Source organism: Rhinatrema bivittatum, chromosome 11 (genome assembly GCF_901001135.1).
Source record: "Rhinatrema bivittatum chromosome 11, aRhiBiv1.1, whole genome shotgun sequence".
Classification (NCBI taxonomy): Eukaryota; Metazoa; Chordata; class Amphibia; order Gymnophiona; family Rhinatrematidae; genus Rhinatrema; species Rhinatrema bivittatum.
This window is the reverse complement of record NC_042625.1, coordinates 52,475,345-52,487,647: the sequence shown is the minus strand read 5'-3', so window position 1 is coordinate 52,487,647 and position 12,303 is coordinate 52,475,345. Positions and strand designations below refer to the sequence as shown.

Here is a 12,303-nt window from a genome sequence, read left to right as displayed (position 1 = left end):
CAGAAGTCTAAAAGTGTCCTTTAGCTGCATCTCATGGGCAACCGATTCAGTGCATTCTGGTCCATCAAAGGATGGCGATGAGGAAGGGTGGGTGTGATGGGGTTGGGGTGCGTGGAGTTGAAGGAAGACACATTTTCATGGACCAGTTACTTAGCTGTTCTGTTTCTCTTACCCTAGAATGAGCCGGATTTGGAAAAAGGTCTGGAGATGCGAAAATGGGTCTTATCGGGGATCTTGGCCAGCGAAGAGATGTACCTGAACCACCTGGAGGCACTGCTGCTGGTGAGGATGTTCTGGCCAGCTGTTGGGTATTGGGGAAGGGGACATATTTTTTTTTTTAATAAAATGGCATTTAAAAAAAGAAAACTATATGAAATCGACACAAACAACCCACAGCAGTTACTATACTGCGCCAATACCTGTTCAGCAATATGTTTAATAATGCTGGGGTAATAGAAAGTGAACTTTTGTCACAATTGTCTTGCATTATTATCTAAGCATGTCATCAGCTCATGAAGAGAAGCATCTCTCCAGCCTACTGTGTACTGGATCTCAGCATGCTTTTACAGCTGTTACATGGAAACAGACCATACGGCCCATCCATACCTCCTGCTAGGCCTTATAGTCCCTTCCGCTCCCTCAGAGAGCCCCCCTTGCTTGTCTCATGTTTGTTTTCTTGAAATCTGATACTTTCCTTGTTTCCACCATCTCCACAAGGAGGCTGTTCCGTGTGTCCACTGCCCTTTCTGAAAAGAAAGGTTTCCTTAGGTTACGACTTGATCTACCTACTTTTACCCTCATCCAAAGGCCTTATTCTGTTAAGAGGTCCACCTCCTGTGCATTTATTCCTTGGAGGTATTTTAAGCTCTCTCATATCTCCCTTTTTTCTTCAAAGCCTGCCCCCATATGCTTTAGAATGAAGCCTGCTGACCATTTTAGTAGCCACCACCTGGACCGACTTCATCCTGTTTATATCCTTTTGAAGGTGTGGTCTCCAGAATTGTACACAGTACTCCAGAGACTTTTCCTGATGGCTGTTCCTTATGCACACATGTATTCTTCTGGTGTTTGCCATCACCTTATATATCTGTTTGGCCATCTTGAGATCACAGATACATTTTGCCTCCAAATCTCCTGTTTTATGTACAGAAAAATTCAACACTCTATACTGTGCTGCTCCCTTGGGTTTTTGCAACACAAATGCATGACTCCATTTTTTAGCATTAAATTTTAGCTGCCAAACTCTAGACCATTTCTCAAGCTTCGCTGGATCCCTCATGTTTTCCACACCCTCATGAGGGTCTATCCTGTTGCATATTTTGGTGGTATCTGTTAAAAAAAAAAAAAAAAAAAGCAAACCTTTGTCAATAACCCTTGTACAATATTGTTTAGGAAAATGTTAGAACTAGAATGAAGACTGATCCCTGCTGATAGTCTGTAGACTGGCTTTTCCGGAGAAGCAGTTTCTGTGTTCCTTCCTCCAGCTTTTAATAGCAGGTGGAGAATCTGCAGGATGTTGCTAAGTAGGGTGCACAGCTGCATTATAAGATCAGGTTGGTGTCATCGGGCCAGTTTTATTTATTTTTAAAATTCCGTTTCCTAGCGTGTAGCCAGATGGATTCAGGACCAATGGGCTTATACTCCCCTGCTAGCAGATGGAGATGGAGTCAGGTTTCAAAGCTGACGTCACTTTAGATAGTCCCCTGCAGTGACCTAAGCCCTTCAGTATCTCTGTCTCCTAGCAGATGTGGATGTGCTTTCCCTATCGGGATCGCTGTACCCTTTAGAAGAAGACATTCTACTTTTAAATTGGAGAAAGATTGAGCCCTGCTCTCCTGCGGTGATAACTAAAGGTTCCTCCTGGTTGAGAATTCCTGAGGTGATTTCAGAGTTCCCTGTATGTACCCTGATCAGTCCAGACTCCTGGGTTTAATCATCCCTGCCAGCAGATGGAGACAGAGAAAAGCCTCGCTGACACTGCTTGAAAAGCCCTGGTGCCACCCGCAGTAGCTAAATATTTCTCAGCCTCCAGCAGATGGCTGGTGCATAAACCTGCAGTCATTCTTTACCCTTGCTTTTTTATAGATTTTTCGGGCGAGCCTTCCTCCCAGGGGACTGGTTCTTTTGAGAACCATTCCCTGTTCGGTCGAGGTGGACCAGTTGAGGTCCAGTTTGTTCCGTGGGTGCACATCTTTGGTCCAGATCCTTCCTCTCACGAGGCTGGCTGTGTGGCTTGCAGCCCTTTTCTTTCAGGGTTTTTTCTGTCCTTTTGGTTCAGGGGCTGATTTGTGCTGGACAGCTCCTTTCAGCCCTAGGAGAGAAGCTTCCCTCTCAATTTGTTAGGCCGATTTTCTCAGTCGTTGGAGCTTAGATCCAGGCGAGTGGGAGTTGGCGGAGTCCGCGATGCGGCTCATCCGGAGAAGGTGGGGCCTTCCCCCACGTCAATTTGATGGCACCTTGGCTCAGTGCGAAAGCTCCTCAGTTCTTCAGTCGCAGGAGAAAGTACGGGGCTGAGGGAGTCGACGCTCTAGTAGTGCCTTGGCCTCGGGAAATCTTGCTGTATGTTTTTCCACCATGGCTTCTGGTGGGCAAAGTATTGCGCAAATAGAGAGGCACCCTGGGAAGGTGATCCTAGTGGCTCCAGAATGGCCATGTCGACTATGCTTTGCAGATCTAGTCAATCTAGCTGTGGATGGTCTGTTGTGCCTGAGTCATCTTCCGGATCTTCTCTGTCAAGGTCCCGTATTTTCCGACCAGGCAGATTGCTTTTGTCTAGCGGCTTGGCTTTTGAAAGGCATCATTTAAGGTGGGGAGGATATCCAGAGCCAGTGATCGCTACGCTTTTACAGGCTAGGCGGCAGTATACTTCCCTCTCATGTTCGAGTCTGGAAAGTGTTTGAAGCTTGGTGTACCGACCGAGGGATACATGTGGTTCAGGCCTCGATTTCTCAAGTCTTGTCTTTCCTACAAGAGGGTTTAGTTAAAGGTCTTGCTTTAAATTCTCTTAGAGTGCAGGTAGCGGCCCTTGCCTGCTTACAAGGAAAGATTGAGGGTTCCCTGTACATACCGGATCAGTCCAGACTCCTGGGTTTATTCATCCATGCCAGCAGGCGGAGACAGAGAAAGTAAAACTGACCCTGCTTTATATATCCTGATGCCACCTGCAGTTCCTTAGTATTTCTCTGTCTCCAGCAGTGGTGACTGATGCTTAAACCTGCAGTTTGGTCCAGTACCTTTGTCTTTTTTGGGTTTTGTTTTTTGAAATTGGTTCTGAGCCTTCCTCCCAGGGATCGGGATTTCCTCTTGAGGAACCCCTACCCTGTTTGGTTGAGGTGGACGGGGCTGGGGGTCGGCGGCCCTTTGTACGCCCACTTCCCAGGTAAGCGTGAGGTGCACATCTGGTGGTCCAGATCCCTCCCTTTCATGTGTTGGCTCTTAATTTGTCTTTTTTTTTTCCTCACTTTTCTCTCCTAGTTTAATTTACTTGCTGAATTGAGCTGGACAGCTCTTTTCAGTGCTGGGAGAAGGAGCTTGTAGTGAGGCTGCTGTTAGAGCAGTGAAGTGGGAAAAAAAAAAGAAAAGTCAGCAGAGTAGGAACAGGTAGGGGTCCGCTCTTCCCCCCCCCCCTCCCCCGGCGTGCAGTTTTCGACTAGGTGGTTTTTTCGGTTTTGGTAATTTTTTTTTCAACTTTTTTTTTTTTTTTTTATTTCCTCTTTCCCGGGCCGCTGATGGTGAGGAGGATGGCTTGTTGCACGTATGGAGCGACTCCCGCATGGCTAAATCACAGAGGTTTGTGTGCTGCCTGTGTTTCAAGAGGAGAGGGTCCTTCAGAGCTCCTGGTGCCTGCCAAGCGGGGGAGAGTAGTTTTGTCTCCTTCCCCTGCAGCTTCGAGCAGTTTAGTCCGTGGTCAGATGCCCGTGGGAACGGTGGCCATTTTGGGGCCTGCGGCGGTCGGGCCCTCGTTTTCGGGCTCTGGGAATCTGCCCCTGATTCTTTCCCCGGTGCTTCCAGGTCCTAGTGAGGGACAGGAGAGCTCAGCAGAACCCCGGGGGAGGGCTCCTTTCCGGACAGTGGGTGGGCCCCGGCTGCTTTTTCACTGGAGTTTGTGATTCTTATGCACAAGGCCTTTTTGGCACAATATGAGGGGTTTGTGCCTGGCAGGGGGGACTCAGCTCCCTCCTCCTTTGCTCCCAGAGCCTGCTTTATCTCTGGATAGATCACGCCCTGACTCTGGCTTGGGTCAGGGCAGGCAGGGTGCAGCGCAGATAGGTACTGCGCCCGCTAGGGTTCTGCGCTTGCCCACTGCAGCTCCACAGGACAATACCTCTGGCCCGGGGGCTTTGCTCTCTGATACTCGTCTGGCGGACCCGGACATGGTGGACGCCGGCCAAGGTGATGATCTTGATCCAGGGCCGACAGCGGAGGGAGATGACCCAAAGATCCTACGGTTATTCCACAGGGAGGAACTGGCGTCACTCATTCCCCAAGTTCTGGAGGAGTTGGGTCTCCAGCCTCCATCTGTGGACCCGCGTAAGGACTGTGCAGACCCGGTTTTGGAGGGCATGAGACATCCCACTGCCGGGTTTCCATATCATGATTCCGTTCAGATGTTGGTAGATCAGGAGTTGAGTAATCCGGACGCAGGCCTGAAGGTCGGTAGGGCCATGGCCAAGCTGTATGCCTTGCCAGAACAGACCCTGGAGTTATTTGCCCTTCCTAAGGTGGATGCCGCGGTATCCGCTGTCACGAAGAAAACAACCATTCCGGTTACAGGAGCAGCAGCTCTAAAGGATGTTCAGGATCGCAAGCTGGAAATTCATCTCAAAAGGATTTTTGAGGTTCTGCTTTGCGTCTCCGTGTGGCTATTTGTTCCAGTCTTATGCAGCAGGCGTGTTTACGCTGGGTTCAGCGTTCCCAGGAGGATCTGACGCTTGGGGGTTCGCAAGCGGCTCAGGCAGACCGGCTGGAAGCGGCTATTGCTTTTGTAGCAGATGCATTGTATGATGTGGTTCGGACATCTTCCCGTATTATGGGGGCTGCAGTGATAGCAAGGTGCCTGCTTTGGCTTTGTAACTGGTCCACTGACATTTCATCTAAGACCCTGCTGCGTCTTTGCCATTTAAGGGTTGTCTCCTATTTGGTGAGGAGTTGGATCAGATCGTGAAGCAATTAGCAGACACTAAGGTGCCTCGCTTACCAGAAGACAGGCCTCTGAGCAGACTGAGTTTTCCCCCTCGGCCGCGTTTTCGGGACACTTGAAGATTTAGACAACCATGCCCTGCGGCGACGTCAGAACCTTTTCGCCTTGAGGTCAGTCCTGGGGGCAGTCCTTTCGAGGGGGTCGTCGGCCCTTCAGAGCCCCCAGCAATACTGGTTCCTCTGGCCCCAAATCAGCACAATGAAAGGCAGCCGGCCCACTCCGCCATTCCTTTTATAGGAGGTCGGCTGGCGTGGTTTTACGAGGAGTGGGCTAAGATCACCCAGGATCAGTGGGTACTCAGTGTAATAAGAGACGGTTATGCCTTAGAATTTGCTCAACCCGTACGTGATCTGTTCCTACTCTCCCAATGCAGCTTTTGGGGGCAGTGATTCCAGTGCCTCCGGACGAGCTTTGAACGGGGTGATATTCGATTTACTTTGTGGTTCCAAAGAAGGAGGGAGCTTTCGCCCTATTCTAGATTTGAAGCGAGTGAACGCGACGTTGAATGGATGGAAACGTTACGCTCAGTAATAGCAGCAGTACACACTCAGGAGTTCCTGGCTTCGTTGGATCTGACGGAGGCCTATCTTCACATTCCCATTGCCCAGCACCATCAGCACTACCTGAGGTTTATGGTTTTGGGGCAGCACTTCCAGTTTCAGGCGCTCCCGTTCGGATTGGCCACAGCACCACGTATCTTTACCAAGGTTATGGTGGTCGTGGTGGCGGTGTTACCACAGTAGGGTGTCTGCGTCCATCCCTATCTGGACGATTGGCTCATTCAGACGAAGTCGGAGGCCAGTTGCCATACAGCAGTGCAAGCGCTACTTCAGACCTTGCGGTCGTTAGGCTGGGTGGTGAATCTAGCCAAGAGCAACCTAGTTCCATCCCAAACCCTGGAGTATCTGGGGGTGTTCGACACCAGCAAAGGCAGAGTCTTTCTGATGACCGAGAGAGTACGCAAGCTACAATCTCAAATTCAGCAATTGTGATTTTTCCTGGGAATTGAGAATGTTATATGTGCTATTGGCTAGTTGGTTTGTTATTACACTGTCTGTATTCTTTAGCCAGGTTTCGATGATCGCAATGAAATCTGGTTTTTGATCTTGCAGCATGTCTGTGTTTAGCCTGATTTTTTTTAGTGATGGATTGAGCGTTTATGAATATGAAAGTGAGGCATATCAAGTATTTTAGAGAGTCATTGATGATTATATGTACCAGGTTTCATTTTCTCATTAACGTGAATTTTGAGGTCTCGTGGGTCGTCGTCATTTTGTTGAGTAGGTGCAAGTTGACGGTCTTTGCTCTCTTAGCTCTCTTGGGATTAGATTAGTTTGAGTTAAGTTTAGAATTTGTGTGCAGCTTAAAGGGGTGTGCTAATAGGCAGTTCCCTTGGGTAAGCCCCTTGGTCAAGCTTCTTAGGCACGAGATGCCTGCCTCTTGGTCTTGTCGGTGCGCAGATGTGTGCGGCGGGTGTGTGGGTATTACTTTCTAGGGGGGAGGGGCGAGGGGTTTTGTTCCAAGGGCTTCTGGTGGTGAGGCTATGCAGGGCCCTGTCAGGCTTGGGACCCCAATAGGTCCGTGCTGGCAGCATCGAGTGTGTGTTGTCGGGATGAGCCAGATCTGGGTTCCTGACCCCCGATGGGTCTCTGTCAGCTGTGTGGGGCGTCTGCGAGCGTTGCAGGCATGTAAGCGTAATTGCCTGGAGAGAGAGTTGATCTATCTCGGGCCAATGGGTTGCCGTTGGTGATTTTGAGGTGTGGACGGGCCTTCGATGAAATGGGGCTGTCCTCTGGTCGATCTGATGGCGACGCGTCACAGTGCAAAGGCTTCTCTGTTCTTCAGCAGATGCAGGGACTACGGCGCCGAGGGTGTAGATTCTCTGGTCCTTCCCTGGCCTCGGGGAGTTCTGCTATATGTATTCCCTCCTTGGCCTCTAGTGGGCAAGATCTTGCGGTGAATAGAGACACATCAGGAGAGGTAGTGTTAATGGCCCCTGAGTGGCCACACCGTCCTTGGTTCGCAGATCTGATAAACCTGGCGGTTGAGGGGCCGTTACGATTCAGTTATCTTCCAGGTCTACTACGTCAGGTTCCCGTATTTTCCGATCAAGCAGATCGCTTTTGTCTAGCAGCATGGCTTTTGAAAGAAAGTGTTTAATGTCAGGAGGATATCCGGAACCGGTGATTACTACTCTTCTTCAATCTCGACGGAAATCCACCTTAATGGCGTAAATCAGAGTCTATCAAACATACACAATATGTGAGGATTAATTATGTCTTAACATTTCATCTGTTTATTTTTCACCTTCAGAAATTGGTATCAGACTGTGTGCTCAATCGCTTAGGCTCTTGCCCTGTACAGGGCTACAACCTCTTTCATGATGGCAATAGCACTAGAATAGTAACTTCATTTACCAATTTCACTAATGTATTCTTTTTATTATATATGTCAATTTTTAATAATTTTTTTACTTATCTTGCCAAGTTCATGACAACCTCTCCGCACCGTTGTGTGAACTTGTCCCGTAAATATCCAAATCAACTGCCTGACAGGCAGTGCTATCAACCAATATGTGTGTGTGACTGCTAAAATTCCACCCTCCCCGGCACAGCTCGCCTGCTTCAGGGGATTCCTCTCGTTTTACTGACCATTACCGGTTCCTTCCCCACAGCACAAAACTTACAGCATAAAAGCGTTGTGGGCTGATTCTGCGCACGCACTGTGCGTGTAAAGTCCCGCACATTGTAGTGCGCATACCTCTAGGTGCAGAATTGAGGTAAAGCCGAGAGCAAGGACTGTGCGTGTGCCTCGCCGCGGCCTGCATAGGTGCCTAAAATCTGTGCGCATAAAATTTTAAGCGCAAGCCAGCTGAACATGCTGTTACCGTTCCCAATGGCTCTGGCAGCAAAGAAACATAAGTGCCATTCTCTCTGTGCTGCCTGTCATATTAGGGCTACATAGTCAGACCTTGATTCTTACTTATGTCAGCACTGTGAGGAAGCCCAGGGAAAGTTGGCCTCCCCAGTCTTTACTAAGCCCGGATCCTCCCACTCTGAGGATGAGTCAGCCACAGCCTTAACCTGGAAGTACCCTGGGGCTGAGTAATCCTGGGGCTGGATCTTTCATGGGAGAGGGAAATCCAGTGGTGCCTACCTCCTGGGCTAGGCATGGACCTAGCAGCCTTCTCTTGGGAGGAAGTTTTTCAAGGCCTTCAAGCCTACATAAAGGTACAGTGGAAATAACCACTTTGGAATATCCCTTCCATCTCACTTGTCTCCTCTCAGAAGCGTAGCCGTGAGACAGAAGTGAGCGGCCTGACCCAAAAATATTGGGCCCTGGCGGAAAACAGTCAACCGATGTCCTAACCTCAGGGGCCCATCTATGGCCATGTTGATGGATCTGAGACCACGCTAGAGCCGATTCTGGAGGGGGTTGCATGTGCATTCTACTAGGAGGCCAACAACCTCTTGGGTGGGATTGGCTGCTGGTATCACCGCAGGAGGTTTGTCAAGCGTTGATATGGTCTTTGTTATACACCTTTACCAAACATTATGGTCTGGATGTTTGTGCGCCAGAAGAGGCAGTTTGGTTTTTTTGGGGGGAGGTTGCGTGCAGGTCTTTCGGGTGCCACCCAGTGTAGAAGGGCTTGGTAAATCCCACTTGTCTGGACTGATCTAGGGTATGAACAGGAAAGGAAAATTGGTTCTTTCCTGCTAATTTTTATTCCTGGAGTACCACAGATCAGTCCAGTCTCCCGTCCCCTTTTAGATGTTGGTGATGCAGGATTTAAACAAGATTGTACATAGTTTAAGCTATTTGGAGATTGGAAAGTTTTTTCATTACCCTTATTTGAGGGTTCAGTTTTGTTGGGGGTTCCAACTTATTCCTCGGCTCACTCTAGAGGGAGAAATCCTTGGAGTTTGGGGAAGTAGTCGTCTTGACCTGGGTACAGGTGAATACTGAGGGACTGCAGGTGGCACTCTTGGTTAAGTAGCAGTATCAGGTTTTTATTCTCTGCCTCCATCTGCTGGAAGGGATGCAAAACCCACTTGTCTGGTCTGATCTGTGGTATTCCAGGAATGAAAATTAGCAGGTAAGAACCAATTTTCCTATACTGGGTTAGACGGAGGGTCCATCAAGCCCAGTATCCTGTTTTCTACAGTGGTCAACCAAGGTACAAGTACCTGGCAGGATCCTAAGGAGTAGATAGATTCCAAGCTGATTATCCCAGGGATAAGAAGTGGATCTGTGAAACTCCATCTTAATAATGGTTTATGGACTTTTGCTCCAGGAATTTGTCCAAACCTTTATTTAAACCCAGTTATGCTAACTGCCTTAACCATATCATCTGGCAATTAATTGCAGAGCTTAATTGTGCGTTGGATGTAAAAGAATGTTCTCATTTCTTTTAAATGTTCTACTTGCTAACTTCATGTTGTGCTCCCTAATCCTTGTATTATCTAAGAGTAAATAACAAATTCACATTTACCCATTCTAATCCTCATGATTTTGTAGACCTCTATCATATCCCCCATCAGCTGTCTTTTCTCCAAGTTGAACAGCCCTAACCTCTTTAGCCTTTCCTCATAGGGGAGCTGTTCCATGCCCTTTATTATTTGGTTGCCCTTCTGTGTATTTTCTCCAGTGCAACTATATCTTTTTTTGAGATGTAGCAACAAAGAATTGCACTCAAGGTGCATTCTCACCATGGAGTGACAGAGGCGATACAGATCCTCCATTTTATATGCCATTTTTCCCCTAATAATTGCTAACATTGTTTTCTGATGGCTGCAGCACACCGAGCCGAATATTTGAGTGTATTGTCCACTATGACACCCAGATCTCTTTCCTGGGTGGTAACTCCTAACATCATGTAACTACAGCGTGGGTCCTGCAGTCTGCAGGACATTGAATCTTGTTATGCACTAACTAGTGCCAGTCTCCATTTTAGAATATTTATTTGTGGGCAGAGTTCAGGATTTGAGCATTCATACAGCCAAGATCTTCTGTTTCTCTGCTTCCTGGGAACATTTTTGTGTTTAGCTTTTGTTTAGCTGGTTGGTATTTAAAGAATTGTACTTTAAGCTACTTCGAGTGTTCTTTGTCATCACTAAATTCACAATGAATAAATTGGCCATGGAAATGATCCCTTGTGATCACTATTCCGCAAAAATGATTGCGATATCATTCTTAGGAAGCTGTAGAAGCTTCTAGACCAGGGCTAAAGCAGAGCTTGAGATATCCATATGGCTTAATTTCGACAGGTCCTAGAGTGTGAGAACTCATGAGTTCTACAGGAGACAGACCCAATTCTGAATTGGCAGGATAAAAATGTTTTGTTTTGTTTTTTTTTAAAAGTAGAGCATGACAAATTTTTTGCATTCATTATGGGGTCACTTGCATTTTTCTTCTTCCCTTGAAAATGAATTGTGGGTTTAAGTGCACCTGCTCTGTGAATCCTGCCCCTGGCGAGCAGACCTCCGCTGAATGTGAATCCTCTCCCCTGGCAAGCATGCTCCCACTGTGTGTTAATCCTCTCCCCATAGCAAGCGCACACTCACTGTATATGAATATCCTGCCCCTGGCGAGTGCACCTCTGTTGTATGTTAATCCCCCGGCGAGTGCACTCCAACTGTATATGAATCCTCTTCACTTGGCAAGCGCATTCCCACTGTATGCGAATACCCTGCTCCTGGAAAGTGCACCTCTACTGTATATGCATACCTTGCTGTATGTAAATTCCCCCCTCCCCCGTGAGCACACTCCCACTGTAAGCGAATGTCTTGCCCCTGGCGAGCGCACCTCTACTGAATGTGAATCCTCGTCCCCCAGCGAGTGTACCCCTTCTGTATTGTCTGCTGATTTGGCTTTCTTCCTCCCACATTTAGCCTATGAAGCCTCTGAAGGCAGCTGCCACCACCTCCCAACCTGTGTTGACCTGTCAGCAAATTGAAACTATCTTTTTCAAAGTACCTGAACTGTATGAGATCCACAAGGACTTCTATGACAGGCTCTTGCCCCGTGTACAGCAGTGGAGTCACCAGCAGCGAGTGGGAGATCTCTTTCAGAAGCTGGTGCGTGTACTTGTATAACAATTCTGTCTTTACCTTTTTGGAAACTTCCATCCTTGCTGGACTTCAGAAATTGCTGCCGACTTATCCCCCCAGACATGGCTGCATTTTTCTTTTCCCTGACATGTTAAACTGTAAAATTTGGTGGCTTCCCATGTGAATGTTGGAATGTACTATCATAGTTGACTGCTCAAGAAACAGGCCACGAAGGAACTCTAGCGTGACCTGTTCCTCTTCTTTTTAGGCGTTTCTGGCTGATGTCACTGCTGCCTATAAAGTGGTTTAGAAATAGCAAGGAAAAAGACATAGCAAACATTGATAGTGGAAAGCTCACAACTTTGTACACTTTCTCTTTCCACAGGGGGAGCTGCAGCCAATGTTATAGAAGCACTGGCTGTGGGGGAGCTTGCAGCTTCTGCAGTCATTGGCGCTGTAGGGAATGGTGCAGCAGTGTTGGCTGTGGTGGAGTTTGGAGTATTTGGTTGTCTGTATCCTGACTCCAGGATATGACCGAGCTTGTTTAAATGAAACCTTACTCTTTGTAGTGTCCTTTGAGATGCTGGGTACCGCTCCAATGTGAAACCAGCATCCATCTGCAGCTGCCTATCTTGACAGTGCATTAGTATTGGAGAAGCTTTGGAGGCTTATGACAGCTGTTTAGTAAACTTTCTGCTTTACTTATTTCTTTTGGCTCCATGACTCCAGGCCAGCCAGCTAGGAGTGTACCGAGCATTCGTGGATAACTATGAGGTTGCAATAGAAACGGCAGAGAAGTGCTGCCAGGCCAATGCACAGTTTGCTGAAATTTCCGAGGTAACTATTCTCTGCACGTCTTGGGCAGGCATGTGCCACGCAGGCTTGTGTAATATGCAAGGTATGTGTGTATTGTATGTTACGCAATATGTAACATGTACATGTAAAATATACTATTTAAAAACTTCTATATACCACCCTTACAACATCTGTTCTAGGCAGCTACACAGTATATGCTCTCCATATACGTCCACAGATTGACAGCTGAGCTAGAAT

At 47.8% G+C, this 12,303-nt stretch overlaps 1 protein-coding gene across 1 annotated transcript in view; it reads left to right on the top strand.

Moving 5' to 3' along the window:
• BCR (BCR activator of RhoGEF and GTPase) overlaps window positions 1-12,303 on the top strand; it is a 77,793-nt gene that overhangs the window by 19,511 nt on the left and 45,979 nt on the right. Inside the window, exons 3-5 of the mRNA XM_029572019.1 lie at window positions 178-282; window positions 11,092-11,277; window positions 11,980-12,087. Of these exons, the coding sequence (XP_029427879.1) occupies window positions 178-282; window positions 11,092-11,277; window positions 11,980-12,087 (399 nt within the window). The remainder of the gene's footprint in view (window positions 1-177; window positions 283-11,091; window positions 11,278-11,979; window positions 12,088-12,303) is intronic.